Consider the following 17,838-nt stretch of genomic DNA (forward strand, 5'->3'; position numbering starts at 1 on the left):
ACTCTTGCATTCTTTATTTTATTTTATTTTATTTTTGGATTTCTCTTTTCTTTTTTCTTTTTTCTTGTCATTGGATGGGCTTCCTAACTACTCGCTATAATTATGTAAGATTTCAAGCAACAAATGTTTAAGCTAGCAAATAGAAGAATAACCAGTTAATGTGCACCACCACCCTTAAAAAATACTTCCTCAAAAACTCTTAGTGCTATTGAAGAGTTGAGTGCTATATCTTGTAACTTGAGTACTCGCAGTTTAGGGCTTTTTTCTTTAAGACCTGCAAGCTTTAATTTAGCTCTGGACCTTCTGGTTTTAGGGTTCATGGTTACCAGTTGGAATTGGTTGTGTCTAAAAGTCGAAAGCATCCATTAGGAAGCAAATGTAATAGATCCATTAAATTCATTAGTGATCTCTCAAATTTTCCTCATTAGTATACAAATATAATGGCCCTTGCCAGTGCTTGAAGCTCCATACTTCTTCAGCATGCAATGTCCCCCCCTCCTCTCCCAAAAAAAAAAAAAAAGAAAGAAAAGTGATAATACAAATTTGTAATTCTGATTTACATGGTGCATCTTCAATGTGATCATGAAGATAATGCAAGCTCAGCCCATGCCAAAGGACATTCTTTGAGACTACCTTCTAACATGGGACACAGCTCTTTCATAGATGGTCTCATTGCAGAATCAGGCTGAATGCAAAGGCTCACCACCTCACATATTACCTTTAGGTCATCATGTATGAAATGTTTCAGCTCCGGATCAATTAGATAAGACATTATTTCCGGCATGTCTACGTACTCTTTGGCCTGGATCAGGTAGACAAGAAATTGTTACTTTAAAAACGTTATTTCTGGCAGAAGCTCCTAAAATTTACCATGCTCTGTGGGTTTTGTGAAGGAGGAGCTTTAGACCAATTTCTTACCCAATCTACCAAGCAGCCTCTGTCTTTGCAGTATGGAGGTCTCCCACTGATTATTTCTAAGAGGAGTACCCCGAAAGCAAATACATTCCCTTGGACATCCAAATGGCGTTCACCTGCAGAATCTTGAAAACCACATAATGTGCTTGCATTACAAATGAAACCCGAATTCTTTTCTGATCTTGCCAGAACTGTTTTCCAGCTTTCAAAATCAACAAGCTGCACATTAGAAAGATATGGCACCATGAGACAGCAAATGAATAGAAAGCACACATTGAATGAAATAAAACTATAAGAGTTTCCAAATCGATAAATTTGAGCTACCTGTTTGATTATGCTTTGAAATGAGAATCTAGTCATTCCTGCATTCTACAGAGGGAGAACATGGGACACCACTCCCCAAGATTGCACTAACTCCAAAACCAGGTTTGAAATATCAAACTTAGTTTCTTTTCTTGAAAGCTTAAACCAGGGTCCTAGATTTTTAAGTTTGCCCTACCCAGCAAATTCTTTGGAATCCAGCAAGTCTTTCCTAGTCATGTTGAGTTATCACCCTTATCTAGTTGTTTTGGTTCTTCTTCAGAGACATTTTTATTTAAATTAGTTTATTGAGTTAGGTTTTCAGAATCCTATTTAAACTGCTGAACCTGAAATCTTCATTCATTTAGTTAAACAATTTGTTTTCTTTTGAATTCAAGCTTTTGAAAGTTCATTTCAGCATACCTTGGGGGAAAAATCCTCTGTAAGATATACAGATTTTGAACTTAGTTCAGATATCACAAATGGAGGGTCAAGTTCTGCATGAAGATATCGTAGACCACGCCCAATTCCTAAAATAATTTTCAGGCGTCGACCCCAAGATAATTGACATCCTTCCCCATCTGTGGTTAAGTAATAAGGTACTTCAGCTATCAGCAAAATGGATAAATAAAAACCTCCCTAGAAACAGTACAGGAAAAAGATGCCTCAAAGAAGATCATACTTACAGTGAATATGCTCATAAAGTGTCCCATTTGATGCGTATTCAAAAACCAGCATTCTTGAAAATGGGTTGTTCTCCCTACAATAACCCATTAACTTGCCTGTGTTCTCATGATTTAATCTTGCCAAATCTGCCACCTGAAGCAAGAAATAACTGAGTGATCAGCATCGCCATCTATTATGGCCTCTGATGCCTTCTCTTGAATTTATGAGAGACATCACCCAAGCCAATTCTGGAAAATCAAGGTTGAAAGAATACTTACCTCTCTCTGGAAAAAAAGCTCCAGATATCCCGTCCAGCACTCCTGCTTCATGCAAAGTGATATCACAGCAATCTCTGGCCCACCTGTTATGATACCTTTGTACACTAAACTGTCTGGGGAGGAGCCAATAATGTTGCTGAAATCCTCACAGGCTATTTCAAGCTCCTCTCTGCTATACCTTACTACGTCCTCCAGTATTTCGGGTTCTATATGGAGATGACAACATAATAATCAAGACAATATTGATACACCACACCTAAAGGAAAATGAGAGGACAGGAAGAGTAATTTATGTTAACAAACTAACCCATGTAAATAACCAGATGGTCCTTGTACTCCTCCCCGTTTGCTTTTTTCTTCCATGGAATCATGTCAGAAGATTGTGCATTGCATTTTCTAGCAGCAATAAAAGCAGCAATAATTAACAGGAAGCCTGCAACTGTCCCTGTTACAATTTCTAAAGCCAGAAGCCAAGCAGGTTTTGTTGGCTGATGATGCTTATGTACATTTTCACCCTGTCGGTGCTTTGGGTAGGTTCCTGGATGGCTTTTTGCAGGTGAAGTTACTGGAGAAGTACCTGCAAAAAAAAAAAAAAAAAAAGGGGAGAAGAAGATCACTATAATATACTAGGTGCCATTAATCCACAAATCCATGTCAACTTCTTTAATTATGATGAACCAAGGGAGAGTGTCTAGAGTCATCCTGAAGCTACTAATTTTTGTGCCATATAATTTTTGAAGATGGCATTGGTTCCACCAAACCCATTATCCTATCATGGAGTCAAGCCCCCACAGATTACTGATAATTTTTTTGTTTTGTTTCGCTTAGCTTGAATGAAATTTTTTCTGTCTAAGCTACCTGGAAAATGACTGTATTGCTTTGCTGCAATCTAAGAAGGAAGCAAAGGCAATGGCATTGTCAGGAATAAAATTAACCTGCTTTTGCAGTACCACATCTTGGGCAGAGATGTTTGTTGGGGGACAGGGTTTGGGGGTTGGTTTTAACTATGGTGGGGTAAGGAATTAGTAGAAACGCACCACACTGCATAGAAGGTCGCTGTTTGGATTCATTATCTTGGAAGCAGTTACCTTGGAAACTTGCCCTGTAGAAAAAGAAAATAACGGAGGGCCAAGGAAAGATATTAAGAAAGATAAATCTTACTTGTATGACCTTAAAAGAAAAAAAGAAAGGGAAAAACATGAGCACCTGGGGATATAATTCAGGCACCGGGGTATTCTTCCAATGAAATAGTTGTATGAGAAATCTACATTCCTCAACTGAGATGCACGGCAGAAGCCAGTTGCATTTCCATGTGAGGCATACCTAAAGAGCCACATCCATTATTCATTCAAATGACAAATCTTTGAATTGTTATGTTGATATGTTCAACCGTATGAGTGCTGTTCTCTCTAGAATAAACAGATGAGATTAATCTAAAATGTCAGTGAATAAATGTGGATGGGCAAATCAGTGCAGAGAGAGATAATAAACATTGCACTTTTTGGGCAAATAAAACCTTCAGAAAATCAATATATGCACAACTTCAGTCATCCACCACTTTGTTCATTCTATTGATTACAGCTTCAAATCAATAACAGTGAATTTAACACATTAAGCACCGAAAGGATTGTGAACAATCTCTAACCAATAATATGCACACGCAGAATTCCTAATAACCAAACCCCTTCAGTAGGGACCAGGGAATTGAGTTGGAAATATGTTTTCTAATTACACCATGGACATCATTATAGCCTCCAAGCTATGAGTATCTTCAATATATCCAATAGCAAAAATATGCTGCAGGTATGTGGCACACTATCATTAAGTTGCCAAAAACTTACCCCCCCCCCTCCCCCAGAAAAAAAAGGGTTCAGATGAAATATTTGTTTCACAGCCATATTTATGAAATTCCTAATCATTTGCACCACTCCACCACCACTAACCCCCTCTATTTTAAGAAAAAATGCTTCATATTTGAATAAGGCATTGGAAGACGACCATTGCAAAATAAATAAATAAATAAATAAATTGCAAAGACCACTACACTTACATCTCCTGCATGTTAGACACGGAACTTGAGTTGTTGGTGCCAGGAACAGTTCCTTGAAGTCTGTTCTTATCCAACCGCAGCTCCACAAGGTTTCTCAAATTGCCAACCTCAGGAGGTATACTCCCGGATAGTCCATTAGATTGAAGGTTTCTGCAAAGTCGAAGGCAAACTGTATCCATCAGAGACGGCTGGGGAGGGGGTGGAGGGGGAAGAAAAGAGAACCAGCGAGGATCATTTTACAAATCTTACATTTGCATTACACTGATCAAATTGCCAATTTCAGGGGGAATGGGCCCAGTAAGTTGATTCATTCCCATATCCAAGACCTTTAGGTTTTGCAACATGCCTATTTCTTTTGGAATCGTCCCAAGGAGACTATTTTTGTGCACGATTCTGCAGAAAGAACACTATCAAAGCAGGTTCCACGACCAATTTTGAAAGACAAAGATAAATGCATACACTTTGCTCTTATTGTGCCAAAGAAACCATACAATTCTTGCAGGGAGAAGAGGGACCCCAACTCTGGTGCAAGAAATCCCCGTAGAGAACAAGACGAAAGGTTGCTGCATAAGTCAATGAAATCATCAAAATATTTTCAACAAAATATTCACAAAACCATTTACCTATGCATATGGATCTTCAGATAACCTACACAACATAACAAACAAATGGGTAATGAAACAACTCAGTAAAAGTTCTGAACTCAGATGATACATCATCCTCTTTATGATGGAAACTCAACAAATTCGACTTCCCTAACGATATAAGAAACTTAAACTGTTCTTTGACATGGCAACATTAAACTGTTCTTTGACATGGCAACATATTGGCTCGTTTCTGCATTTGATACAACTAGGATCTGTGCTGGCAGTCCACTGTATTTAAGATCTTATGTGGAAGACTAAAGTATTTTGGAGTAACGGTCAGGTGAATTGACTCGAGAATTCAGATCAATTGAAAAATATTTGAAAATTAGTACATAATAGACAGCATTTTGTTTGACATATTACAATCTCTAAACAGTAAGAACAAAATGATTGCAACAGTTACCAGAAAATGCAAAAATCACAAAGATAATCTAATATGGAATCAACTAAGAAACCAGGGGAAAAAACACCAGTAGGTAAAGTACAGTATCAGATATACACTCAGACGAATAGTCACAAAATTTACAGAGAGTTTGCCAAAATCTCGGCTAAACTAGCTTATGTAGTGAACTTCATGTTAAACAGTGTATCCAAGTAGACACTGGAGGACCATCTATTGGTCTATACAAAAGACAGTCATTGAATGTGCTAAAAAACTGGCATCTTCTCTTACAGCTTGATGACATGATCCCGATCAAGTGAGCAGGAAATGCCAGTCCAGTTACAAGGATCTGAATCGTGCGCATTCCAGTTTGACAAAACAGATGAAGGGTCCTCATAAATAGCTTCTCTGAAGGCTGTGAGAGCCCAAACTGTGAAAATTGTCAGGGAAAAAGGAAAAATTTAATTAGGAATGAACTCGTATGAGTCTTTCCGGCAAACAATGCCAGCAAAATCAATTCCCGGTATCAACAATTAAAACGTAAATTTCACTTCCAAAATTCCCCAAACCACTTAACAATCACGTTACACAAAACTATAAACATTTGCATTAAGGTTCATAACAGTTTTAAAAGCAGCAAAAAAATAGCCTTAAAAGATCGACATGAATCAAGTAATTTAAGGAAGAAAACAAATACATACCTTCATTGGTCATAAAAGAATCAGAAGAGGCAAAAAGAACACCCCAAATAACCAAGAGAAGCTGAAACGAGCCGAATGATGCCATCCTGTCTGCAACGCTGCAACTCTTTCACTGTATGAGCAAGAGTATCTGTTTCTTACAGAATTCCAGAAAAAGAACCCATCAGCCCCGACATCCCAAAGAAACTAAAAATCATCGCAAGCTGGAAATGGGTTCGTCAACCAAATGAAGCTTTTCTTTCTGGGAGAAACCGAGTTTTAAATTAGTATCTGCAACTGCCCTTAAAAGAAATCTGACAAGAGAAGAGGAGAAAATGAAGGGACAAGTAGAACCCAGATGTGAAAGTTAAAGCGTGAACAGAAAACATGAGTAGTTAAAGACTTAGAAGAGTTCTATGATTTTGAAACAACAACAGAAGGAACAGCGATGTGGGGGTTAATCCTTTTTTTCTGCAAATGATTTAGTTCTGTTGAAGCAAAATATTCCAAACAATTTTTCAGCTTTAGTTTTGGCGCAAATAATTGTTTTTTAAAATCTCATAAACTGATAAATCCAAAATATCGCGATATGCCATATGAGATGGATCTGGAAAAACATGAAGAGATGATCCAGCACCGTCTGATGTAAGGTATTCCGAAATGGTACCAATTGGATGGTCGAAATAGATTGAATGAAAGGAATGGCGGTTTCAACCGCACCTGCTACAATCTGACGGTTGAGAATAGAGACTATCAGTCTCTGTGGCCAACCGCGTTTGATCGTGTGGCTCCAGATTCGACGGCGCAGCCTCCGCACGCGTTGGAAGATTTTTTTTTTTCCCGTAAAAACTGAGCAAAGGAAAGAAGATTAATTTATGGGGGAATTATCGTGGGAGTGGTGAGTGGAAAAATAAATTAGTAGAGTTTTCAACCAAAGTAGGTGAAGTTACTTTGTGTGGAGAGACTCAATTGTTCCAACTCATGATCTTTTCAGTGTGTTTTTAATTTTTCGTTGCAAAAAACAAACAATTTGTGCCGAAAATGCTTCAGACTTGCATCATAATGGCACAGGATGGTACTGCCGGCTATTAGATCGGGATCTGGTTGAGATTTTGACTAAGATCTCGATCTCGACCATTGATTTTCAACGGCCGAAATCGAGATTTCGGTCGAAATCACAATCTGACGGTCAATATGTAAAGCATGACGGTCCAGCGCCTTTAAAGCGCAGGACTGAAGAAAGGTCTAATTTATTCTAGACCTCTCATCCACAGTCCTTGCTCTAATGTTCGTTTTGTCATTCGCTTTTACTTTCATTCCCCATTGTATTCTCAAGATAGTTTTTATATATAATTTAAATATATATTCAGGGAGAGTTAGAACCCATAATCTTTTTATTGAAAATCATTGATCAGTGTCAACTGTGCAATTACTTGAGACATTCATGTATTTGAAAAACGAAAAAGAAAAAATCAAATTAAGATCAGGGGCAATTTATGTAATTTAACGATAACATCTTCACGAAGTCTCCAAGTTTGTTAAGGTGTTCTAAAGGAAAAGTTGAAAAGAGATTTTGGAAAAGCAATAATAAACTAATGACTCGACATTACATTCATAACAGTTGTTCCACATGAAAAAAGATAATTAATAAGTAGCTTTAGAATGTTTTTATAAGTTCAAAGTTAGATAGAAATCATACCCCACATGTCAATTTTCCTTTCCTAACTTTCTTTTTATAAGTGATTAATTTTATCACATTTAAGGGACGGGTGGACCACTAGAAAGTCTGAATTGTGAATCTATTACTAGGTATCTTTGACTCATGTGGAACTACAACTACTTTGTCTTATTGGAACTTTTTCAAACTCTTTTCCTTCATTAAATTTAATTATATTTTAAGACAATTTTTTTAAAATAAAATAATTATAAACTTCCTTTAATTAGTTAAGGTTACATGGAATAGGAAATGGAGATTGTTTAGCCTTGAAGAATCCTCAATATTGGCAATGCTTCCAAGCTAAAACATTTAAAAAGATGGGAAGCATCAAGTAAAGTGAAAGTGGGATTGTGAGAATGAGTTATATTTTTTTGTTGTTTTCCTTGTAAATTCCATCCAAAGCAATAAATAGAGATTGGTTTCAAGGGTGTTTTAGAAGAATTGAAAGTGGAGGTGAGGCCATAAATACTCTTTTATTTGCCATGAATATCAATCAACCCATGGTAGGAAGTTTTGCAAAATTTTGCCGAAAGGGTCAAATTATGTTAGGAGGCAAAATGATATTTGCATCAAATTGGAGGGGTTTCTCAAATTTCTCTTGGGGGCGAAATACCGATTTTTGGTGAAACTTCAACCTTTTTGCTATCCAATGGAGGGAATTAAAACTAAAATAAAATAAAATAAAATTAGGAGTTAATCTTTATTTGTTGTTGTGGGTACATTTTATGCAATTTTTGCATTGTGATTTATGGTGTTTCTTGAGATTCAATAATTGTGACCAGAAAAGTATGAGGGATCATAGTAACAACTAGCACCATATCTCAAAAATAGTACATATTGTGATTCAAGAATTGTATAGAAGATACTTACACTCTAGCGAACAAAAATTCTCAAGAAGACCTTTTTTCTCCAATCAAATTTCTAGATTTTTTCTCCCAAAAAAATTTTAAAGTTCTACTTAGTTGTACCATGGTTCTATAGTTCAATATTTTTCTGGAATGAACAAATCTGATCCGAATTTTGTAATGGAATAACAGAATATGACATTCAAACTTGATATGGTTCTATCAACTTGAAAACCCAATAATAATTAATGAAACCAACATACTAATATATTATAATGAGATAATTACTATTGCCCTTATGTAATATAGTATAATTATTAATCAAACCTTAAATCTTATGAAATTGTAGTTCATCCCCCTTAACTTCTAATGATGTTAATAGGTTGTTTACGAGGTCAAGTTTAGGGAATTCACGGACCCCCGAGGGGAAGCACAGCCAGACGCTGCATATGGCTCCCCGTGGTCAGAAATGATCAAAAAGGACAAGTTTAACAGAAACGTTAGTTTAATAATTTTGTGACAAAATACCCCAATTATTTGTTTTAATTCTTTTAATAAATTCCCCCCCAATCCAAGGGCGAAAAAAAATGTGCAAAAGATACAACGCATCCGCGCCGCACGGAACTAGTCATAAACAAAACCAAACCCCAGAACGGGAGACCAAAACCAGATGAAACAAAAATCAACACCCCCACCCCACACCCGAAAACCACCCCAACAAAGCAAGTGCCATGATATGAAGGTCCATTGAAGACATGAAATGAATTGAGATATGGTCAAAGCTGATTTTGGAAATTAGAAAAATAATAATAACAAAACACACATCATCGATGACGCACCAAACCGGATGAACGAGACATCCAGTCACTTAGTCTCAACAACGCCACGGAAAACAAGAAAGAACAAACCGAAATGCAAACCAATGGAAAACCCAAAAGAAAACGAAGAATATAAAAGAAGGGCGGACCGCAAAAACCGGATGAGCGGAACCCCGATTGAGACCGCCAACGGGGAGGAGATGCGGCGCGAGAAGGCCGGGAACGGCAGGACCGAAGAGGCCGGAGAGACGGAACGCCAGCGACCAACCAACGATGTAAATTGGTTCAAGACAAAACAGACCAACCACCACGACCACGGGACGGAACACGCCGCCAGCTCCCAAACCAACCAAAATGGAACAAAGGATTTATGAGGAGATCAAAACTCTAAGGATTGAAACAAGACCCAAACCGAAAAAAAAGAGCAAATGGAGGAGTGGGCGGAGCGGGAGGAGGCGAGCCAACGAGAGAGTTATTGCTATAAAGTTTTTTTTTTGGTAAAGAAAGAAACTATTAAAAAGTTAAAACAAATAAATTGAAAAAGGGTATTTGTCACAAAATTATAAACTACGACCGTTAAGTTTGTCCTTATTTAATAATTCTTGAACCACGGGGAGCCATATGCAAAAGAAAATAAAACTGGACTAAAAGTGACCTGGACCAAACCTCAGGGGGTCCAGATGAAAATTACCCTCAAGTTTATTTCGGCCTTCATTAGAATTACTGAAACCTCCTTGTTTTGTAGCTTAATTATTATCTTATCCCCCGTAACTTTTGAAATTACTAATCCTACTTTGGATTTTGATTGAAACTACTAATGTCTCCTGTCATTAAGCTTTGTTAGTTAACATCTTTACATTTTTCAAATCTCAAAATAACCATGAGGTTTATTATTATTTATTTCTCATTTTCATAACTTTCCTCGAGTCTTTGAAATCCAATATGATAGAATATAAGGGAAAAAAATGTATTTTATATGATTTACTAAATGAATGTAATATCTCGTTTTGAGAGCAGACAATGTTTCTGCTGATCTATTAGCTAGAGGTGCTTGTTATTTGGGTATTTCTATAGTTTGGTGGATGCAGTTACCACGAGGTCTTGATCATTTGTACTCTATTCCTACTGGGAGATTTTCCCCATAATTGTTTCTCTGAATGAATTTCTTTGTCTGTTGTGTTTGGTAAAAAAAAAACAAAAACAATAAATATAATATTAAAGGATAAAATGGACATTAGATACCCAATCCAACAGTCATTTTAATCCACTAGAAGATCTTAGTTTTTCATCATTATTAATTGTTATTCTAATGTTAATCTTTACAACATAGATTAGAAATGACAAAATTTCGGGAATTATAAGAATCAATAATGAAAAAAAAAAAAAAATGATGATCAAAGATCGAGAGAGCCTTTTACCAAAAAATAAAAAATAAAAATGAGAGAGCCTATATCTTAAGAATTCTTCTCCATTGCCTCCACCTGCTTTAGTGTTTCTTCTTTTTCCTTAACAAAAGCTTGAAGAGCAGGAGGATCAAAAGGAGGTGGAATGGTGCATGGATTTGTATCTGCAGGAAACTTAACCATGGAATCCATCATGAACTTCTTCTCTAAACCTTTTGCAGGGCAAACCATTGTCTCCGAACAAAATTCAACAGCATCTTTAGGTATGGTAGGCTTATATTTCAAGAGCTTAGCATATTCATTCAGCAAATTAAACATGTAGTCATACACATAATCCATCTTCAGTTCCTCCTCTATGAACTTGCTACCTTCTCTTCCTATGCTTTGTGCCTGAAAAGTCATCAGAAGAAGATTATTAGCACCCAGAAAAGAGAAACGAGAAAAGCCTAGATCTAAGCTATCTACTCGTTAAGGTAAAATGTCTATACTCCTATCACATCTCTCCACCACATGATGGGGTCTACTATCCAATATATGATTCATTTTATCGCTTGGAGTTTGACCCCATTTTTATTATGTGGTGAAGAAGTATAAGGCGATTGAGCATAAACCTCTACCCATCATGCAGATTCGAAAAGAGAGAAAGACCTCTTGGTTGTATATGTTTCCCCATTCGACTGCAAACTTGATACGCTTGCACAAATGGTCGCCCTTAATAGGCCAGTAATGATACAAAGGTATTAAGCTTCTTGTGGTGAAATCAAAGTATTGAGGCTTTACAAATAATGTCATGGAATCACAAGCCAATATGTATTTCTGGCTAACTGACCATCCTCTTCCTTCTACGTATATCTTGTATCTGCAAGTCCAATATGATTGTCTTAAACATTCAATCCAAGATTAAAAGAAGCTGCAAAAATGGATAGTAGTTAATGCTTTACCTGTTAGTGCATTGTTTGGCTAGATCTGATAGTTTAAAACCTTGTTGAATCTCTGTGCTCCAATCCTGCTAGTACTTATATTAGTATCACCTTGACAATAAGTATAAATATCAGGATTTTGCCAGGTAAGCGCTGCTGACGTGGCGGCTGCTCAAAACACCATGTGTATATATAACCCACTTAAGTGAAAAGAAAACCCAAAATTTCTTGGAGAAATGAATCAAATCTTGTTTTGAGCAGCTGTGATTTAATGAAATTTACGTGCTGGAAACCACCATGTCAGCAGCACTAGCCAAGAAAGATCCGAAACAGCGTCAAAGTTAAAGAGATTGATAAACCTGGCTGTGGGCACGAACTTTCCAATCCTGCTGGGCTGTGGGATTGCATTTCATGAGGTCTTGCCTGCTCTGAGATGTGCCAGGGTTTCCTTTCCAAAAAGCATAAGGTGCCCTTTGAATCCATTTGGTTTTCTTGTTAGCTTCTTTCAACTCTTTCGACAAAATTTCCCATGGCTTTATATTGATCTCTGGCCTGCATGCACGTATCAACACAAACACAAACACAAAAGAATGTTGTCAGGTTCGAGCCCAATCCAACCATGAGTAACTTTGACTAGCATGGGCTGAGTTGGGCTGGATTTTATTGGCCCACTAGTCGAGATCAAGCTAAATTGGGCTGTAACTAAGTGCCAGAATTGCAAATTTTATTCATTCAAGTTCAGCCCAAGTTGGCCTCAGACCCAGCTAACCTTAAACCCAACCTGACCTCACCCAGATCATGAAATCTCAAATTAGGCATAACCCGGCCACAGCTTGAAAACCCAATAGAAGGGCTCAGCCTGATGGTTTTGGCATACTTTAGGGCTCGACTTCAGTGCTGCACAATTAATCAGCAGCACTATGCTGCAAACAGTGGAGATCAAGATCGAAATCTCAGGTGTCGCACATTAATTACGCAGCACCCAGGCATTTTCCCATGCTTTATTGTACTTACTTTCACATGGCACTAAGGATGAGCTGAGTCGGATTACGTACCTCATCATGCAAGGATACTTTCAAAGGACCAAAACACCATAGGTAGTAGAATTGGGATCTTACCGCCATACGTTTAAGAGGGCGGCTCATTTGTGGTCTACTTTATTAATACTTAATTAAAAATGGATCACTTCCTAAATATGTGGTAAAGAGGTGTAGGGAAAAAAACAATCCTCTACCATGGGCTCAGTTGATATGATTGGTTGATGATGAAAAGAAAAAAAAAGTAGGGAAAAGTGCTAACATAGCAAACACAAAGAGGGCCTTAGCAAGTTATGGGAGAAAGCACTAAAGGGAGCTAGCTAATGATCAGCATGGAAGTGGAAGTATTGAATGTTTGAAGAAATTAAGGAAAAATAGAAATAAGAATTACTAACCAACCCCAGAAGGTCCAGTCGGGGAAAACAATACCCAGCGACGAATTATCCCCACAGTATTGAAATAACGGTGGTGGTGCGGTGGCGGTGGTGGCGTTCCGCCGCCGTGGTGGGTAATCGCTTGATCTGATAACCGGAAAGTCACCGCATCTAAACATCAACTCCAAGTCCGGCAACCTCCCCGGATACTTGCTGAGTAATTGCAGAATCCCCCACCATGTAAAAACGTCTCTGGTTTGGAAAGGCTTACTGTACTTCTTGATGTAAACCCTACCATTCAATATCACCAACCGGAAATGAGCCACACCCTTGCCTCTCTCTATCATCTTCTTTGTGATTCCTGTGGCCTTCCATGGCCGTAAGTCTTCATGGATCCATCGGAAATAATCTGGGCATGAAGCATTTTTATCATCTCTCATTTGAAACTTCACCGGAGAGACAGCTGGACAGCTCCTATTTTGTTCTAGAATGGAGCAATCGAGTTTGATTTCTTGCTTTTCTTTTCTCTTTGTGCTAAGAATTTTCGCCATTGAACCATCGATGGACTGTTTCAACAAAAAAAAAAAAAAAACCACAAACGTTGTTAGAAATAGTTGAAGGACATTAACTGAATCCGCATGACATTAATTCGGGTTGGAATCAGTGTTGAACAAAGAGCTGATGGGCCGCACCGAGATTTCGATCTCAACCGTTGGTTGCACAATGCTGCACATTATTAAACGCCCAGTTAAACTGTCTAGTCTAGTCTAGTCTAGTGTTACCATGCAGTACGTATCCTTGGTTAAAAGCGTTGGATTGGAATCTTTCTTGTATCGATCTCGAGATTGAGACCTGTGGTTGGACTATTTTAACCCTTATACTATTGATAGCAAGTGCACATTCTCTACCCGTGAGCGTAGCCACTAGAAGTCCTGCTCCCCTTAAATCTTTCCATCATACACTTCTCTACCACACACCTCAAAACTTAAAGGAGGTCCATGAGTGACTAAGAGTCTCACCTGTGATTCATTTTGTCAAAACTCAAAAGAGATCCCTCTCTACCACACATTAAAACTGAAATCCATGGTGACCTACTGGTTTCGATTCATTTTGTCAGAACTCTAAGGAGGTCGACTGACCTCTTATTTATTTTGTCAAAACTCAAGAAGAATCAATGACAGTCTTTCTTAATATGTGGTAGAGAAAGTGTGATGAGATCCTGACTCGTAGGTAGCTAGGGAAACGCCTTTCTACTAGTCATAAACTTAACCATCCCAAACTCGAAATAGAAACTTCAATTCAACTCTAACGTGGGATGTTGGAGGAGTCATCGTCCCATCGCTGTCTTTACGTAATAACCTAAAAAGTATACCAGAACTCCTTCTTTCCCACCCTTATCCTTCATCCTTCACGCCGGTGCCTATTGATCTTCTGACCAGATCCATAGACTCTAAAGAAGGAGAAGAAGAAATTGTAATTAAGAGAGAGAGAGAGAGAGAGAGAAGACTTACAGAATCAAGCCAGCGAGAGCAGATAAAACCAGCAGAAAATAGCAGAAAGAATAACAGAATGGTTCTTGCAGGTGCCTTCTCTATCATCAGCTTCCATGCACCCCAGTTTTCTCTCATACTATGGATCTCTTTAATTTCAACAACAGTAGTAGCCTGTCCACCAGCAGGACGATCGATCGACTAGTTTGAAATCCCTCGCTTTTGATCTTAATTTCTTCTTTCTCCAAAAGGTTTCAGCTTGTCGTGATAAATCTGTTGAATGCACTCTGCAATTGATATCTTCAAGACCCAATAGTTCTTCCAGCTTGACTTTCTGATTGAAGCTTCTGCGGTGTAGAATTCTGTTTCGGCAGGATTTAATTTACATGGACACAAATCAATCAAAATATGATAAAGAATCGATTATAATTAAATTAAATTCTTTTAAAGAAAATATACAACTGATGTGTTACCGATATCGACGTCTTGTTGTTATACTGATGGGATCCCTAACGCCAGAACTTATACGTTCCTTTGGTGGTTGGTTGGTTGGTTACTCACGTCCTTAATAAAACACTTCTTCATCCATAGCTGGGAACCAGCAAACTTGCCATGGCTTGGGTCCACACCCCATACAAACATGAATATATATATATATAGCAGCTTTTCATTCTCAGAGCATATCACGGTTGCAACTGCCCTCAGCGCCATTCAACTTAGGAAACCAAAGCATCTTTTTCATCCTTAGAGCATCTCACGGTTGCAACAGCCCTTAGATTTCAACTTAGGAAACCACAAGCAACAAAGCTTAAAAGATGTATATTTGGCCAAAAAAAAGTATAGAGTTAAAAAAGAAGATGTATATTTGGCGATGGTTTTTTTTAAGTGTCAGGTAAGGTGTGTATATTCGGCGACAACTCTTTAGGACCGTCAGGAAAAATGTATATTCGACGACGGTTTACTAGAAGCATCAAGGAAAAATTATAGTTGGATAAGAAGACATGTATATTCGGTTTCTCAACTTAGGCCCAACCTTACCTCACCCAATTCTTGAAATCTAAAGTTAGGCATAACCCGGCCACAAGTTGAAAACCCAATTGAAGGGCTCAGCCATCCAAGGAGAACTTGGAGACTTGATGGTTTTGAGTCTAGATCATGTACCTTGCCGGATAGAGGATTTTGCTTTTCTCACACCTCTTCACCACACATTTAAGGAGTCCACTTTTGAGCAAATGAGACTCCCTCTTAAACATGTGGTGGTAAGGGTGTTTTGGTCCTTTGAACATATATTTGCATAAGGACATATATGATTGGACTCAGCTCATTCTTGTTGCCATTTAAAAGTCAAGACAATAAAGCATGCCAAAACCGTCAAGATGGGTTCCTCAAATTGTGGTCCATTCACACCCTTACTATCACACGTTTAAGTGGATGTTCATTTGTGGTATACTTTATTACTGTTCAACAATGAACTCCTTTCTAAATGTGTGATGAAGAAATGTGAGGGGGCACAATCGATATAGACTTGGGTAGAACTACAGTTACATGGAATCAACCATGGGACTTATTGCATACGCCTGATGCTATATGATTATTGAGTTCTAGAACATCTTGGAGTTCCTTGTATAAGAACATCATCTAGACTTGGATGAACTATATATGCAATGGCATGACTAGGATTTGACATTTTTTTTTGGGAGGAGGGAGGGGGAGGCACCAAAGAATGAGAGTCTGGATCACCTTTTCATTGGGGGAGCACGAATGTTTTTTCACCAGATATATTGTGTGGTCAATGTAGGTCTTACTTCTGAATTATTTTATCATATTAGACGTAATAAGGATGTCAATTGTGTATTGAAACCGTTTAATCGTACTGAGTCGCACTGTCTAAAATTCGGTACAATTACGATTTCAGGTACTCATACTGTTGGTATGTGCTGAAATTGTAACGAATTGGTATCATACCAAATTAAGAGATATAAATGTAATTTTACAATTAAAACACTTTACCTCTACCCTCTCTCTAATTCCCTGTTTCAGTTTTTGGTTTCATCCTTCACTCATTTTGGTTTCATCCTTCACTCATTTTGGTTTACTTGCTTTGTCTCTATTAATTAGATTTACTTGGTTTGTCTCTGTTAATATCATATTATATCGACTGTTTGATGGCAATTTCATTAGGATCTTAATGAACTAATAACAATTTTTTTTTTAATTTTTTTTTGTAAAACTAATAACAAAAGTGGCGTGGGTTTATTCGTAACAAAAGTGTATTGCACTAGATACCGTGTCTAAACCGTTTTCTCGCACTGATTTAATACCAAAATCGTACCAAACTATTTTTGCAAATACTGTGAAACCGTATTGATTGACACCCTTATTTAGATAACCATTTTTGCAAAATATTGAAACCATATTGATTGACACCCTTATTCAGATAATTTCACATATATTCTGTGGTGCCCACACACATTAAAAAATTAAGTAAATTATTGATAATGATATTTTTTTTCCTGACAAATATGGATAAATTAAAACAATAAATAAATAAATAAATAAAAAGAGGGGCCCGCCTCTGTATATATGTGGCCTGGGAAAAATAACTATTGGACAAACCCAAGTTGGACTATCATAAATTTCAAAGAAAACAATACCCTTGGCTCTGGCTCTCTCTATCATCTCCTTTGGAAATAAACTGGGCATGACCCATTTCGATCATCTATAAATTTGAAACTTCACCGGGGAGAGTAAAAAAGAGAAAATAATTTCTTACAATCGTCGACAGCAGGGTTCGAACCTGCGCGGGCGAAGCCCAATAGATTTCAAGTCTATCTCCTTAACCACTCGGACATATCGACAAGTTTGTTAAGTCCTTATGTTTTAAGTTAACACTATCAATAAGCGTCCTTACATTAATACCATTGTTCTTTGTCATTTTATACCACACCAGTCAAACAATGGTTCTTAAGACTATATTCACCAGATTACTCATCCTAGCAATATTGGGGACATCTTGAAACTATAATCCTTCGTTTTACTCTAAATTCTTTTTTTCTTTTTTCATCAGAAAAGAAAAAAAAAAAAAAAAACTTCAACCCTAATGTGGGGTGTTTAAGGAGTCATCATCGTGTTTGCATAATAATAGAAAGTAGACCAAGACGAGTTCGAATACCCTCCCCACGTGCATATATATATATTTTAAATTATATGTTTAAATTTGTGACACATGTTTAATATAAATGCAACTTCCTCATTTTTAAGAAAAATTATGAAAACTATAGGAATTTATATATTCTACTTTTCACGCTCAAAAGAGA

General features: G+C 37.4%; 2 protein-coding genes and 1 non-coding gene across 4 annotated transcripts; all 3 read right to left on the reverse strand.

The window, feature by feature from the left end:
* Window positions 1-332: 332 nt before the first annotated feature.
* On the reverse strand, window positions 333-6,437 carry LOC149030037 (putative LRR receptor-like serine/threonine-protein kinase At1g63430). The gene is made up of 13 exons (XM_089142358.1): window positions 5,939-6,437; window positions 5,529-5,667; window positions 4,700-4,771; window positions 4,458-4,601; window positions 4,209-4,358; window positions 3,365-3,481; window positions 3,196-3,260; window positions 2,466-2,735; window positions 2,160-2,365; window positions 1,902-2,034; window positions 1,639-1,796; window positions 919-1,134; window positions 333-802 (listed from the first exon to the last, which is right to left on the reverse strand). The coding sequence occupies exons 1-13, from the start codon at window positions 6,021-6,023 to the stop codon at window positions 581-583; spliced, it is 1,977 nt and encodes a 658-aa protein (XP_088998484.1). The 5' UTR covers window positions 6,024-6,437; the 3' UTR covers window positions 333-580.
* A 4,075-nt stretch (window positions 6,438-10,512) lies between these two features.
* On the reverse strand, window positions 10,513-15,080 carry LOC149030038 (uncharacterized). Of its 2 annotated transcripts, XM_089142360.1 has the most exons (7): window positions 14,995-15,080; window positions 14,543-14,883; window positions 13,053-13,597; window positions 11,980-12,172; window positions 11,642-11,706; window positions 11,349-11,559; window positions 10,513-11,090 (listed from the first exon to the last, which is right to left on the reverse strand). In XM_089142360.1, exons 2-7 carry the CDS (start codon window positions 14,657-14,659, stop codon window positions 10,752-10,754), a joined length of 1,470 nt encoding a protein of 489 aa, XP_088998486.1. In that variant the 5' UTR covers window positions 14,660-14,883; window positions 14,995-15,080; the 3' UTR covers window positions 10,513-10,751. The 2 variants fall into 2 exon arrangements, with proteins under 2 accessions (XP_088998486.1, XP_088998485.1); XM_089142359.1 differs by lacking the exon at window positions 14,995-15,080 and having other exon boundaries at window positions 14,543-14,926.
* Window positions 15,081-17,297: 2,217 nt separating this feature from the next.
* On the reverse strand, window positions 17,298-17,379 carry TRNAS-UGA (transfer RNA serine (anticodon UGA)). Its single transcript has one exon. It is a non-coding gene; the product is annotated as a tRNA-Ser (tRNA).
* Between the last annotated feature and the right edge of the window lie 459 nt (window positions 17,380-17,838).

The sequence above is a fragment of the Hakea prostrata genome, chromosome 1, assembly GCF_041222555.1.
Source record: "Hakea prostrata isolate BN-2017 chromosome 1, UWA_Hpros_2, whole genome shotgun sequence".
In the NCBI taxonomy this organism is placed as follows: domain Eukaryota; kingdom Viridiplantae; phylum Streptophyta; class Magnoliopsida; order Proteales; family Proteaceae; genus Hakea; species Hakea prostrata.

Bases quoted from the DNA above. Each gene is read 5' to 3' on its own strand.
- LOC149030037 (XM_089142358.1), bottom strand. From the start codon at position 6,023: ATGGCATCATTCGGCTCGTTTCAGCTTCTCTTGGTTATTTGGGGTGTT. The intron at 2,366-2,465 runs GTTAGTTTGTTA...ATCTCCATATAG, and splicing joins CCATCTGGTTATTTACATGG to AACCCGAAATACTGGAGGAC. The intron at 803-918 runs GTAAGAAATTGG...TACCTGATCCAG, and splicing joins GAGGCTGCTTGGTAGATTGG to GCCAAAGAGTACGTAGACAT.
- LOC149030038 (XM_089142360.1), bottom strand. From the start codon at position 14,659: ATGAGAGAAAACTGGGGTGCATGGAAGCTGATGATAGAGAAGGCACCT. The intron at 12,173-13,052 runs GTTAGTAATTCT...ACGTGCATGCAG, and splicing joins GACTGGACCTTCTGGGGTTG to GCCAGAGATCAATATAAAGC. The intron at 11,560-11,641 runs GTAAAGCATTAA...TTGGACTTGCAG, and splicing joins GCCAAACAATGCACTAACAG to ATACAAGATATACGTAGAAG.